Source organism: Rissa tridactyla, chromosome 19 (assembly GCF_028500815.1).
Source record: "Rissa tridactyla isolate bRisTri1 chromosome 19, bRisTri1.patW.cur.20221130, whole genome shotgun sequence".
NCBI lineage: Eukaryota > Metazoa > Chordata > Aves > Charadriiformes > Laridae > Rissa > Rissa tridactyla.
The window spans coordinates 5,628,142-5,643,292 of record NC_071484.1 but is presented as its reverse complement, the minus strand read 5'-3'; the positions used below and the strand labels follow the sequence as shown (position 1 = coordinate 5,643,292).

At 44.8% G+C, this 15,151-nt stretch overlaps 1 protein-coding gene across 3 annotated transcripts in view; it reads left to right on the top strand.

Moving 5' to 3' along the window:
- Nucleotides 1–15,151, top strand: part of ATP6V0A1 (ATPase H+ transporting V0 subunit a1) — a 30,576-nt gene that overhangs the window by 7,511 nt on the left and 7,914 nt on the right. For 2 of the 3 annotated variants that reach the window (XM_054224140.1, XM_054224139.1), the window contains exons 7-19: nt 20–146; nt 1,465–1,547; nt 2,201–2,294; nt 3,649–3,861; nt 4,593–4,743; nt 4,969–5,108; nt 5,940–6,097; nt 6,547–6,637; nt 7,418–7,536; nt 7,862–8,078; nt 8,664–8,771; nt 12,092–12,199; nt 14,713–14,830. In XM_054224140.1, coding sequence (XP_054080115.1) covers nt 20–146; nt 1,465–1,547; nt 2,201–2,294; nt 3,649–3,861; nt 4,593–4,743; nt 4,969–5,108; nt 5,940–6,097; nt 6,547–6,637; nt 7,418–7,536; nt 7,862–8,078; nt 8,664–8,771; nt 12,092–12,199; nt 14,713–14,830 — 1,727 coding nt within the window. Of the gene's footprint in view, nt 1–19; nt 147–1,464; nt 1,548–2,200; nt 2,295–3,648; nt 3,862–4,592; nt 4,744–4,968; nt 5,109–5,939; nt 6,098–6,546; nt 6,638–7,417; nt 7,537–7,861; nt 8,079–8,663; nt 8,772–9,516; nt 9,592–12,091; nt 12,200–14,712; nt 14,831–15,151 lie in introns of all 3 variants that reach the window. The other variant, XM_054224141.1, reaches the window with a different exon arrangement.

Genomic DNA, 15,151 nt, shown 5'->3' with positions numbered 1-15,151 from the left:
TATGCTGTCCCCTTCACAGGTTTGTGGCTGGTGTGATCAACCGTGAGCGGATCCCCATGTTTGAGCGCATGCTGTGGCGAGTGTGCCGAGGGAACGTATTCCTGCGTCAAGCAGAAATTGAAAACCCCCTGGAGGATCCTGTAACGGTAAAAGGAACTATTGTTTACAGCAGCGAAAGTCTCAGGCGTGTAAAGGGATTTTCTTATAGATCTAAGCCTTTATCCCTCACTGAGCTACACACAGTCAAATGTTTGCGTTGCGTCCCTTCACGGCAAATACGTGCAGCCTCTGAGGCTTTAGTGGCAAATGTTTTCCCATTTAATTAAAACAAAAATAGCAGGGTGGATGGTGAATGCTGTTGAAAGTGGGAAAAACAACTCAAAATTTGGACTGCAGCAGGGCATAGTTGCTTCTCTGGCACAGACTGCAAGCGCAATTCCTGTATGCAGCTCTGAGTAAGTAGGGATCCTCCTTGCGAGAGGCTCTTTTGGACGTTAGCAGCGTAACATCTGGACCTCATTCACTGTGAACTTGGACCTTTCATTTTTCTTAATTTGCTAACCAATCATTTAAACATCCACCTGAGAATTGTTGGCTTTATTACCTAGTAAGTGTGATGGGGCCTGTTTTTTGCATTCAGTGTCCTCTTTGCTCGAATCAACGGTCAATGCCCAAACTTCGGGAACTCTTGCTCTTAGCCAGTAAAAAGAAAGGCTGTGTGTAGGCTGCACTGGAACAAAGAGAGAAGAGTTGAACTCGGTAACCGTCCCTTTGTTTCTCATGTAAGGTTGACTGGTTCTCTTCTCCCACCGACGGCTGGTAGTTGACCTGCTGAATTATCTGTCTGCTAGGAGAGACTTTGTTCAATTGTGCAACACTTCCTTAAATTGAGGTTACACCTAATGTAATTATTCTTGAAACATTACGTTAAAATTTCCTAAGTAAGGTAGAACAATAACTTGTCAACAAATGCAGGAAAGGGGACCTGGCTCCCAACATGAAAACAGCTGTACAAAGAATGTGCCGTTGGCCTCCCTGGAGAATCAAAGTTGTTAAACTCCGCTTCGTCTTATTTTCATTCACTCTCTAGCTTTTTGCTTGGTTCCGTAGGTGAGCTGACTGCAGTAAATGCTGATAAATATTTCATTGCATCTCTGTTCTTTTGGAGACCTTCCCAGGTTTTCCTGTTTATTGTGTTACAGAGGATAGATAACAGATAATCTAGAACATTTTGCTTCAGTAAACACAAGTACGGTAGGGGTGTTCCATACTGAGTCTTCGGAAAATTGCTTTCCTTGTGACCGTTTCAGTGATGTTAAGGTACGTTCTTGACTCGCTGTGCAGATGTGGGCTCTGTGTGCGCAGATTCAGAGGAAGGAAAAGTAGAACTCTGTTGTAATTTGCTATAATGCTAACTTCTGTAAATAGCTGAGCTATTACAGGGCACCCTTTCTTTTGTTCTAGGGGGATTATGTGCACAAGTCTGTGTTTATCATCTTCTTCCAAGGCGACCAGCTGAAGAACAGAGTCAAGAAGATATGTGAAGGGTATGAAACTCTTAGAGTTGGCAGCTCTCTCAAATATTTGAAACACACTGCCGTGACTTAATATCAGTATTTTACAACTCCTTATTTCACAATGACTGTAGGAGTACATATTTTGACAGCAAATAAACTGTACCATAAGTAGTTGAAACATATTTTACAGGCAAACTAGCCACTGCCCGAGCCTGTAATGCTCCAAGTAGCTGACTGCTTTGATGGAGAATGCCTAAAAACAAGGGAGTTTGGGTGTTGGACTCTCGGACAGACCTAGTGGGATGTCAGCAGGCAATGTTCTCACAGGGCAGATCAACGGTGATGGCTTCTAGGAGCAGCTGCATTGGTATGATAGCAACACCCTGAACCGGGATGGCTAATCAACTTTGTGACAGTGCCCCTGGGACACTGTCGGTACAGGGAACAGAGGATTTCCTCCCACTTCCATTTTCTTAAGCATTCCACTGCTGCTTTGGCCTAAAGCAAACTTCTGTGCCCACTTGATTTAAAGACTGCAACTCTGCTTGGCGGTCTTTGCTGATCAGAAACTTCTCTTAAGGTGCTTCTTGCTTTACGTCTGCGTTCAGGCTCAGCCATCTATTTCCCTGACTGATTTATCTTCTTTCCGTCTTTGTTACTAACGTGGCTTGCATGTCTTCCAGATTCCGTGCCTCCCTCTACCCATGCCCAGAAACACCACAGGAGCGGAAGGAAATGGCTTCTGGTGTCAATACCAGAATTGATGATCTTCAGATGGTAAAATAACTGGGGTCAATCCCCTTTTTTCTGTAATAATATAGGTGAAAACTTACTTGGATCCTGTTAAAACAGGAGAATTTTTGGCCCTGTTAGATGGACGTATTTTCAGCTCCGGGTAGCTTGAGACCAGCAACTCAGCAGTGCAAGAAAGGTCTTTGGAGACTGTCTGCTCCGATGTTTTCTTTGTCAGGGTTTAGGGTGGTGGGGTGGTTTGACCGTTCTGGAGGGCTGAGCAGTTAATTCTATACATGTAAGTACAGCATCGACAGAGAGCCGCATGCCAGGGAGCGGAGAGGAATATGCATGTGTAAGGAGATATCATGTTTTCCAGCTCTGAAAGCATGCTTATATAATTGCCAGTTTCATCTGCAAGAACTTTGAAAGCATTTAAACTGATTTCCGAGTTGAGATAACAATGCTGACTTTAACTTAGCTGTTCTTTTTTCTGCCTGTCTTCATATTTTCACGTTGTGCTGTCCTGAAGAGCTTCTGCTTTACAGCTAATCTCTTGCGCAGCAGCCTGAGTGTTGGTAAAAAGTAATCAGCACACAAATCTACTGGGGGCCAGCTCTGAAATATTTGCTGCTTGCTTCAAGGAAGAAAGGCAGTAGGTTATAATGCAGAAAAAGTTAAGGGATTTGAGACTAAAAAATAAGAAAAGGTTGAGAAACTAAAAGTGAAAAGGGTTGAATTTGGGCTGCTTATTTGATAGAGAAACTGTCTCAAGCTGGGAGTTGTGTTAGGGCGGCTCTTTAGTAATATTAAAGTAGACAAGAACTCAGAAGCAATTTAACTAGTAGGATTCAAAGCTGCATGTGCCCTTTGCCCTCGCTTTTCCTTGAGTCTAAGACTTTCCAGTCTGGAAATCTGACTTGGCGTGAGTTAGATATGTTCCAGTTGGAAAACACCCTCAGTAGAAAACACTTTCTCCTTTTCCCTTCAGTAAAAAAGTCTTTCATTGTAATCTTTGTGTGTTTTCTTAAGGCAACGCACACCTCGCTTGTAGAACTCTGCTCTTTTAACCTGGGTGGAGGAAAACATGTTCTCTGTGATCTCTGAACAGTTTATTGTTTGAAACACTCGCTGACCTTGGAGTTGGAGGAGGGAAGTAGTCAAAAAGTACCACTGGAAGGAAGCCTTAAAACCTTTTAGCAGAACTTATTAATATGGAGACTAAAGCGTATATTGCTGGCACGTGGTGGCCTTGTGCATGGGGTGGGGGAGAGGGGGCAGCCCTCCATCCTCTGGGTATGGCTTCTCTTGTTGGTCAGCCCAATTTCACCGTGCGTTTGTGTGCTGTGAGTTTTGGCTGATGGTTTTGCCTCATCTTTATCCCACTTCTCTATGAAAGGTGCTGAACCAAACAGAGGATCATCGCCAGAGGGTTTTGCAGGCAGCCGCTAAAAATATCCGTGTCTGGTTCATCAAAGTACGTAAGATGAAGGCCATCTACCATACCCTGAATCTGTGCAATATCGACGTGACGCAGAAGTGCTTGATTGCTGAAGTCTGGTGTCCCGTTGCTGACCTCGATTCTATCCAGTTTGCTCTCAGGAGAGGCACTGTGAGTAGCTGCTCTACCGCTCCCCTCTGCTGCTGAGCAAGCAGACTGGCAACTGTCGGCAAGCACAGCGTGGATTAATTGATTTTTTCCCATTTGCGAGTCTCTGAAATCCATCCCTTTGGGCTGTTTGAATCAGTCCCCCCAGAGGACAGTTTATTTAACATGCAGAAATGTTTATAGATAAACTTTGTAACAGATACGTGACATTGTGTAAAGCTTTTAAGTTCGGGGAAGTGCTGTAGTGGTAGGCGCTTTTCTCTATTTGAGTCCTTTGGTACATTTAATTAACCTGGCCGTGCTCTGTCGTCCCGCTGGCTGGATATATAGCAGAACTTACCGAAAGCAGCTCTCCAGGGCATGAGCAAGTTTCCCCTCTGCTCAGATAGACAGATAATAGAGTTGGGTGCTTTGAAGTCCTTTATTTGCTGTTTTTAAAAAAACCCAAAACCTCTTGCATGAGTTTTCTTGTCTGTCCGAATCGGACAATGTTCATCCTTGCTGCAAGTGCTTCTCCTCCTGCTATACAAAGTGGAGAGCAGCGGAAACTTGGCAGCCTTCCTCAGCTGCTCAAGTGTATTTCTCATTGTGCAAGCGCGCTAAAAAATGCAAGCTTGTAGTTTTCCAAATGCTAACAAGAAAGTCGTGTTTTACTCTGTCCTCTAGTGCTCTGAGGATGGGTTTTCTAATCTTCCTCTTGTTTGTTTTTTTTTTTTTTTTTTTTTTGTAAACAGGAGCACAGCGGATCCACTGTCCCATCTATTTTAAACAGGATGCAAACCAATCAGACCCCACCAACGTACAACAAAACTAATAAGTTTACTTCTGGCTTTCAAAACATTGTTGATGCTTATGGCATTGGAACTTATCGGGAAATAAATCCAGGTAACTTCATACTTATAAAAGTCCCAGACACCTATCTCAATTTTTAGTCGTGGTGCTTCTCTGTATTGTCTGTGCTGCGTGAAAACTTCTAATAGATTACTTGACACCTTGCAGAAGTAGAGGGGAAGCTTGGGAATTACATTGCTAAATTGTGTAAATTTTACTGTAGTACATCTGGGCTTACTCGGGTACAGTGCACCAGGAGTGTCGTCTTTTCTCTTACAGCACCGTATACGATCATTACCTTCCCCTTTCTGTTTGCTGTGATGTTTGGAGATTTTGGCCATGGAATCCTCATGTCTCTGATTGCTGTCTGGATGGTGTTTAGGGAAAGTCGTATTCTGTCACAGAAGAGCGACAATGAGGTAAAGTGTTGGGTCAATGCTGAGCTTTGCATTTAAAAGTTGCAGCTGGCTTTACTCCCATCCTTCCCTCCTCGAGCTGACAACCCGCGTTACTGCCTGCACGCGCGTTACTCCCTACGTTTGAAACTTGTGGAGCACGCAGACGGACTGGGGAGGCTGTAGACCACAGACTGAGGGGCATAATTTCGTAATAGTAGCGAGTTCCTTTGGTTTTCCTTTCGGATATTTGTAGCAAATTACTCCTTTTGGTTGTTTGAAGGAGACTGTTTATCAAGGGTAGTAGATAAGCTGTTGTAAACAAATCACCCAAAACTTAGTTGGATCATCAAAGAGTTCAGTCACTGCGGAACTCCTAATTTCTGTAGGTGCGTATTGTATCTCTGAGATTCTTCCTATTTGCTGACGGAGGTGGGCTTTGCTTGCCCAGGGCTTCGGTTGGCAGGAGGTGAACCAGAGCTAAGACACGCTGACAGAGTGTGGAGAAACCTGAACAGGGTCTGCACTGCCCAGCTCCAGGCTAATGCTGCCAGCTGGGGCTTGCATCAGTGCATGGATGCAATTTATCCTCTCCGGCTAATCCCAGATTCCCTGTGGACAGTCACGCTGCCTGTTTATCCCCTGCGTTCTGATTCTGTTCTGCAGCGCTACCTCCTGCCATGGGGAAATACCCATAATCCCTGCCATGGGGAAATAGAGACTTGGGGCCTTTAGTCCATGTGGCCCATTATTGTTTGTCCTGCAACTGACTGATTTTTGTTGTTTCGTCCTTATGAGAGACCTTCCTTCTTCCCATGGACTTTCTTTGGTTTTTTTTCTTTTGTTTTATACTAGATGTTCAACATGGTTTTTAGTGGTCGATACATCATTCTGCTGATGGGACTGTTCTCCACTTACACGGGCCTCATCTACAATGACTGTTTCTCCAAGTCTCTTAATATGTTTGGTTCGTCGTGGAGTGTCCGGCCTATGTTCACAAAAGGCAATTGGTCGTGAGTAAACAGTTGGTAACTAGATAGAGAGTGACAGGGATAAGCAGGTGACTTATCTTTCCCCATTGTCCTCCCAGCTGGGGAAAACAAAAACTTCTGAACTGAGTCTCAAGTAGAATTGGAAGAGGGATGTAAAAGTGATACCTATCAAGTTTCAAACCAGCTTCCCCCCGCCCCAGAAAACTTGTAAAGATGCAGTTTAGCGCCTTTCTCCTCATAGACGTAGCAATATTGCTGTCCCCTGCGTCTCTCTTCCTTGTGACGCTGAGTAACAGGTCAAGAAACAGGTTTATTATTCGGGAAGATCTTTAGGACCACGCAGAAACCTTAAAGTTCTCTCAATTTGAGATATTCCTTGCTCTCACAGGAGAAGAACGTTATTAGTTTTTACAGAAGGAGGACAGCATTGCTTGTGTTAACGTTTGTATAATCTGCTTGTACCCAAACAGAGATGCCTTGCTTGAGACAACCCCTCTGCTTCAGCTGAACCCTGCTATCCCAGGGGTGTTCGGTGGGCCCTACCCCTTCGGCATTGACCCAGTAAGAACATCCTCTGTGTCAACAGAAAAAGCACCTGTCCAATTCCCTGTGAAAGATCTCCACAGCCCAGCCATTCCCTTAGCAAACTCTTTATTAATGTTGCAAACGACAAAATTAATTCAGTTCCTTCTGTGACACTAGATTCAGGGTAGAGAAGACTTGTTCTCAGGTCCATTACAAGCTTCTTTCTCAGCCTTTCTAACCTGCAGAGTTTTAATTGCATCTGGTTAAACTTGCAAATAGTTTTATGACATTACTTTTTTACCTTGGTGAAATTTACATACCTCTCTCTTTCGGTCAGTCTTGACAATGTAGGTTTCCAAGTAATCCTGTCATTTTATACCTGCCTCCATCGATAACGCTGCTTCTAACACTGCTTAGAATATCTGATACAAAACTGGCGTCTTCCACATTAAAGAGGAAGTGCCAAAAATCAGAACTACGTGTAATTTTTCATGTAAATGGATAATATTTTTTTTTTCTGTCAAGGATATAGCCCCCTTTTCCCTGCAACTTTTGCCTACCACAAAAGCAAGGGAGGTTTGATTCCCGCTCTGATGGTGGGATCAGCTGCTGGAAGGCGGTGTTCCTGGCAGAAAAGGTTGTCTGCTCATTTCCCCAAAAGATATCCATGTGACAAACACGTCTTTAAGAAAACCCTGCTCTTGCAGCCTAATACTTCCTGGATGGTTAATACTGTTTAGCTTAAAGTGAACACTTTCATCCTCCTCTGTTTTTCTTCTACTGGGTGTTTGGCTGACTCGGTGTTATTTTTCACAGATTTGGAATATTGCCAGCAATAAGCTGGCCTTCCTCAATTCGTTTAAGATGAAAATGTCCGTGATTCTTGGCATTATCCACATGCTCTTTGGTGTCACGTTGAGTCTTCTCAACCATATGTAAGTGCTTTGTTCTGTTTTTTTTCCTCGTGGTGGTGGCGGGGGGAAGAGTCTTTGGGTGTAATGTCAGTATGAGTTTAAGAGGCAGGAGCCTGTCAGACCTTAACCTGCTGATTGACGGGTGCCGTACGGCTCTTTGCGTCTGTAGAACGAGGCATGGCAAGTAGTTACTGTGTGTATTCCAGCTATTGCTGAAATGCTGAGCCCCTGCAGGTTTGTTCCAGAGATGTTCTTCATGTTCTCATTAAAAGTTTTTGCCCTACGCTTGCCTAATGCTAACCAAATGTAATATTAAACTCTCCTTTTTTTTTTTTTCCCCCTGTAGCTATTTTAAGAAGCCACTGAACATATACCTTGGATTTATTCCAGAAATGATTTTCATGTCTTCACTGTTTGGATACCTTGTTATTCTCATTTTCTACAAATGGACAGCCTATGATGCTCACACGTCGAAGGATGCACCAAGCCTTTTAATACACTTTATCAACATGTTTCTGTTCTCCTATGGTGATACCAGTAATAAGATGCTTTATAAAGGGCAGGTGCGTGCTCTTGCTAGAATATGGTCAGAAATGCTTCATGATGTTAGAGTCTTTCATTGACCTTATAATAATTATGAAATCAATTATGTGGCATCATTTCCAAAGGCTGACACTATGTGATGTTGAAGAAGGAAAGAACAATCCATATACCAGGGATATATATCAGTCTGAACATAGGTCAGTTGTGGCTCCAGAACATTTGGAACCAGATTAATTGTGGAAAGCGATTAGGAATATTGTCCTGCATCTGCAATGTGGTGCCTCTAAACTTAGCTAAGACACTTAACACCGTTTCCTCCCAGCGCTATCAGACATCTACCAAATTCTCATTCCCTGCAGAATCTTTTGGATTTTTCCCTAATCTAAACCAGCATCAGCACTACGTGCTGTGCAGCCCGGAGGGGCAGCTGCAAGCAGGCGTTGAGCACAGCACATCTTGCTGTTCCCGGGAGAGAGAGAGACAGGGAAGCGTCCCCATGCTCTGGGAATTCAGTCGTTCGGTGTTGCATCAGACCTTGCTGGGTTTTGTGTGTGTGTTTGAGCACGGGCTGCCACTAGATCATCTGAGACTTGTTTCTTTTACAGAAAGGGCTGCAGTGTTTCCTTGTGGTGGTGGCGTTACTGTGCGTGCCGTGGATGCTGGTAGCTAAACCCCTGGTCCTTCGCCATCAGTATTTAAGGAGAAAGCACTTGGTGGGTGACTCTCGCTTGTATTTTCACTATGAAAACTGATCACGTTTGAAAAGCTATGTTCTCCGTCTTGATCTCGGATACGTAGGTTCACACTGCATTATGACCTGTAAAATGTTTTTGCATATTCCTAGGCATAAAGGCAGGTGGGTTTTACTGGAGACAGAGTATTGCCTGCCTGCTTCTCAGATCTGGATCCAGCATCAAACCTGCTTTTAAAAACCCTTTATGTCGGTAACTATAAAAGCAATGTACTTGGCCTGGGCTTTGTCAGCTGGTTTAGGAGCGCTCTCTTACTGGTTGCTGGATGCACTTCTGTGCCTTCACTAGGCTGGCAATGTAAAAACAGAGATGTAAGCTGAATTGGCTGGCAGACTTATCAGCTACCTTTGTTAAAGCAGTCTGGATGGTAAAAAAAATAACAAAGGGAAAAAAAAAAATAGACTTACGCAGTCCTTGTGCGAGAGGCTGTCTTCTGGGGCACTCTCTAGGTTTCCAACTGTACCGTAAAGTATCTGTATGTAAAATGCAGGAACCTGGCACACGTGCACTGAGGATACTTGAAAATTCTCCCTGCATGTATGGCAGACAGCTTTTAGGATGTTAAGTGAGTCAAAGATCAGTTCAGTTAAAGACACTCCCTCTCCCTTCTCTGACCATCTTTCATCCTCCCATGTCCCCTCCATTCGTCTCCCTTTCTCTTTTTGTTTTCTTCCTCCTCCCTTTCTTTTCTTCCATTCACTATCAGGAAGGGCAGCCCGTGGAGGCCCAGGTCAGCACAGTCCCGAACGAGCAGGCACTAGAGGCAGCAGCGGCTGCAACAGTGAGTGGATTTAAAAATCACCTGATGGATTGAAAGATGGGAGTTGGCTTTCTATCTAATTATCAAGAGAGCATGGAATGTATCTGAATTTCATAAGTGAATGGCAACTGCACCTTTAGGGTGAAAAACACTTTCTCTTGGAAAGAGCAAAGTTCAGCAAAACTGATACATTCTGGAAGAACTACCAGGCTGAAGGATAATAGTTATGTGTGCGCAGAATGCAGAGACACTGCTTTGCAGGAGCGCTGCCGAAACCAAAGCCTGCAGAGCAGCACGAGAATCCCTTGCTACCACATCCCCCAGGTTAAGTTCCCCTTTTTTCCTTTTCTTGCATATCTGTTTAAGATAGATCAGGACTCTTCTCAGTGGAGCATTTCTGTTTGCATTGTGTGTTCCCAAACATCATGTTTATGTGATGGCCTCCCAACAACTTCATATCGGTAATTACTGCATTTTTGACACCCGTGCCCTTGCAGACACTTTGACTTGAAACTATTATAAAATGGTTGCACACAAAGAAGCCTCTTGGTAGCAGCTGTTTCTCCTTATTTCTGGCTAAACCTATGGACAGCCCTTTGCTGCCAAAGCTTTCTGGCGGAGTGAAGATTGCAGCAGCTCCCGGAACTTAGTCCCTTCCCCGGTGCTGCGTATTTCAACTTGGTTTTGCTTGTGAATGCTGCTCGTCCAACTCGGGAGCGTCAGTCTCCCAAACCGTGTGGAGCCCGTTGCCTCCGACGCGTGGAGTGCACACTCTGAGGCACTTGTAGCTGTTGGCTGGTGTTTGTATCATGACATTTTAAGTAGCCTCACAGAAATGTCAGAAATGAAAAAGGATCTTTTGTGCGTAATCCGTCCAGCGTTTTAAGCGCATCTCAATACAAGAAGCTGTGAGGGAAGGTCTTTGTATGAGGTCTGGATAGAAGTGTAAAGTAAATGATTGGGGCTTTTGGAGCCATGTTTAGATTGGACAGTTTACAAAGAATGGATGCAAGTCAAGTGTGAGGGAAAAGCTGCAAAAGTGCAAATTCACACAGGCTAGAAATACATAGAGTACCGTTACTAGTCATCAGTCACTTGTAATGTCCCAAAGATGCTGAAAATCCTAATAAAAGCATTGCCTTAATTATTTTTTTCTTTTTCATTTTGTTTCTATTTCCAGAGCATAAATGCCTACCTAATTTGTTTTTAAAAAACCTGACAAAATCTTTAATTCACATCTAGCATTTTGGGCAAATCTATGGTTCAGCCTAAAATAAAAGGAGGCTTCTAAGAGCATGGAGCAGCCGTTCCGCTGCCGTGCCGGGGCGTGAGCTGCGGACACGGACGGGCCACGGGATCTGAAGCCTCCTGGGTTTATATAGTCATCCCGAAACTCCTGCAGTCTTGGTGTATGGAGTTAGCCCCTTGGCATTCCATGTCGCAGAGGGGCCCGGTGCAGTGCTAAAGCTGAACGTGGGGCTTTTCTTGCCATTTGTGGCGTTTGTTCGCCTCTCCAGCTTGGTCGCGCTCCCAGGTGTCGATTTATAGTCCCTCAGATCAGTCATGAGCATTTTCTGTCCTTGGAGACCCGGAGGGAGGTAGAAATCCTGCAGTAGAGCACTGGGAGCGGCTGGCTGAACAGAAATGGAAAGGTAGTGATGTGCAGGTTACGCCTTCGTTGTTCAATGTGCGTTTACGGCGCAGAAAAAGCTCTTCTCGAGGGCGCTGTCAGGTGACGCGCAGGTTTGTCGTCCTTTTGGTGGTAGGGCGGCACAGGGCAGGGAGCCTGCCATAAATCAAACACTCGCTGGGCAGCGATTGCAGTTGTCGGGTGGGAGGAACCTCTGACTGTCAAAGTTTCAACCCAGTTTGTAGACGATTCTGTTCAATTTGGAGTGCAGCGGAGTTACGGATGAGGGTCAAACGCTGAACGTCAGAGTAAATGCCTATAAAAGGGGCTGTTGGCATAACGTCGGATTTCCAAGTAAGGGCAGGTCTGATTTCCCGTGTGTGGTGTTTGTGTGCCTGACGCTGGTGCGGAGCAAGTGTGTGTGTGTGTGTGTGTGTGTTTGTCTCGGCCCGTTCTGCGTGGAGTCGCCGCTATGTGACTGGTTTCATTTAGCCAGCACTGGTGTTTGTGCCTGTCCAGCGCCTGCTGGGCAAAACCTTGGTCTTTGTTTGCACATCAGTGCCAGCAAACGTCCTCTTGAGAGATGTGCCTTTTATTTTACTTAGGGTTGCAATTACTTTGTGGAAATACATCAATTATTCATTCAGACAGACTTTTTTTTTCCCCCCCCAGCCCTAGCAGGAATCAGCATCTTTCCCATCCAAGTGGGGAAATAGAATTGTACGGCTGGCTTAACCTGGGCCTTAATACCTAATATTTTGCTTTCTTCTGTGAGCTGCTGCTGCACATGGAGTCGTAAAAAAAAACCAAAACAAACAAAAAAAACCCAATATGCACTTTTGCAGTAAAACAGAAACACTACTTTGCTCTTTCTTTTTCTGCATGTGTTAGGGAACGCACAACTTTGGTGGGATCCGGGTGGGCAATGGACCAACGGAGGAGGATGCTGAGATCATTCAACATGACCAGTTGTCTACCCATTCCGAGGAGGGGGAAGAGGTAAGCGCCTGCCCGTCCTCCTCCCAGGGCGATGCACTTGGTAGCAGAACGCGCGAGCTTTTGGCTGTATTTACCAACTTCCACGCTGCTTAGAATTAAATAGCATCATTCTCGGTGAAGTGTTTTCATTCGGACTATCTCCTGGTCATTCCCAGGACTCCAGAAAAAGCAGTATAATTTGCACATAAAGGGAAATGGGGCTGTGTCCTCATCACAAGGAGCCATCGCCTTCGGGGCTACAGCGAGAGCTGCGCAGTGCTCCGAGTGGCACACGCAGCTTCTGCTCTGGCTGAGAGCAGTGTGTCTGTGCCGCCGGCTGCACCAGCCTCAGCCAGAATCCAAGGGCTCTACTTCTGCAGCAGTGAAATCTTGTATCCGTTTTGACTATCAGGGGTAATATTAATTGCTTTGCCATACCTCTGGTGGAGAAGAAAAAGGAGTCGATCCCTCGTAGTTTGGGAGTATTCTGGTGCCTCTTAACAATTCTGCAGCAGCATCTTGCCTCTGTAGTGCATGTGACGTGTTACTGCTTTACTGTGCCGCGTGTAGGAGGGAGTTATCGAGTGCGTTCGTGATAATGTTGTGATCGAGACACTGCACTAAATGTAAACTTATGTTTTCAAGCCTACAGAGGACGAGGTGGTAAGACTACAGCCAGCTTTGCCTTCATGTCTATCTGGACCATTTCCCATTGGTGTAAAGCACATGCTGAATTACACGTGTTATGTCACGACATCTTGTTTTCCAAAAGATCTGGCTATTTACATGTTACAGGCCATTTTTAATTCTCCATACACACATGCCCATTAACAGACTTTTAATTACTTCATCTATACAGCTTGTTTGTCTTAGCCCCTGTCTGCAGATCTATCTTGGTTTACATGGGAGCTGTAAAACTGGAAGTCTGAAACTGAAACGTTTTTGCTTTTAAACTTCTGAAGAAGTCTCGTTTGCCTTATGGTGTGTCTTTTGGTAATTCTGCACCGCAACAAACTTTAAAGATGTTTTTTCCCAAACTGTCTGCCGTTTTAAGGACGGTACTGGTTGTTGCCAGTCGGCAAATCCAGCAAAACCAGTCCAGTTTCAAACAGTTCCACTACCCAGTACCTTTCTGTAAAAGAGAAGCTCTGTTCTGAGAAACTGCTTGTTCATAAACACCGGTAACGAGTATTGAAGTAGTGTTTTTTTAGGAATACTCATGCAGGATTGATTGTATGTTTCAGCACTGTCAGTTGACCGATTTCATTACAAAAAATCTAAATGCCGTGAAATTATGAGTAGCTTCGCAACAGCGATGCTGTTGTAAATTGTGCTGAAAGTGGTTTTGCTTAGAGATCTGTTACGCGCAGGTCCCTCTGGAATTGAGGGGGGGGGGTGGAACAGCGCGCTGGTGTGCCTGTTAATTCTATTTATCACTAAACCTGTCAAAAATGTGTAAAGCTACAAAAAAAAAAAAAAAAAAAAATGTGCCGGAGCAATCCTGCTGGCTCTCCCACTCCCTGGCGTGGTGGTAGCGCTCTCCAGAAGTTGCGCGTGGCTGTAAATTGTCATTGTTTGAATATTTGTCACATTCCATTTGCTGCACACTGACTTGCCCTGTGCGGGGAGGCGGTATTGTTCACCGGGGCAGGCTTTCTTAAAGAACTTCGCAGTTCACATTCTGTGGAGAAAGAATTAGGCTTTTGACGGCCAATTTAACTTAATTGTTTGAAATATTCATTGCTCTGGATATATTAGGGGAGAAATAAGAATATAAATAGCTTTCTGTGCATGCTTAGAGCGTTAGTCACTTGATGAATTTAAAACATCGTGTTCACTTAACTTAAATATGAGCGGTTTCTGAAGCATGGATTAAATCCAAAATGTAGGGAATGCTTTCCCAAGCTGCAAAATAAGAAACTGTGCTACACGACAGACTTCCTTATAAGTGCTTCTCTTATTATTTCAGAAAATTACCAAGACACAGAGACTTTGCCAATGAATGGTGCACAGATGTGACTTTTTCAAGATTGCTTTTTGCTTGGGTTTTTTGGTTTTTTTTTTTTTTTTGCTTTCAAACAGGGCAAGTTCATATCTCACAAAATGCTCTTGTTGATCCTGTAGCAAAGGCACAGACACAGTATTGACTTAGAATGCTGCCTCCTTTTCTGTAGCAGTACATACAATTTACCGGTGAATTCGTATGAATACCATCTTGTTGCTGAACAGTCTTTTCCTGGCAAAGCCCACGGTTGAATTTGAAATATCTTACTTCCGTACGCCAGAATGTGCAAACAATAATATTCGAGGCGCAGCAGTGAACTGTCGTTCCACAAAACCTAGCAAGACAAGAGAATTAAATTTTCATTTATAAAACATGACATGCCAAACCAGGAGAAGACAGTATCAGTGTCTCACTTCAAACACGATGTCCTTGGTGATAGCACCAGGTAGTGGCTCGTTTTCCCCGTGGGCCGACCCCCTGCTGCTGGCGAGGCTCGCAGCTCCCTTCACCTTCTCTGTTCTTCTTGCAGTTCGACTTTGGCGACACGGTGGTGTACCAGGCCATCCACACCATCGAGTATTGCCTGGGCTGCATTTCAAACACCGCCTCCTACTTGAGGCTCTGGGCTCTCAGCTTAGCCCACGCACGTGAGTATTCCTCAGGGAAAACGGGGGGTTCGGATCCGTGTCTCTGATCACCCTGGGCAGAGCTCAGCTGTCCAGCGCTGACGGAGAAGGACAGAGCCGTGTCTACATTAGCTGGGACTGATGAGGTCTCAACACCAGCGTCTGCTGCCCTAGTGCTCTGCTAAAAGCTGTCTGGATCTAGATGGGAGGGATGGAGTTGAAAGCTCTGAACAAAGCAAAGAGCTGCCAAACAAGGATGCTGCCCTGCGCTGTGGCCAACAGTTGGAGGCAATGTCCTGGCAAACTTGGCTGCAGAAGCTGTTGTCCCTCTTGAGTTTCCCA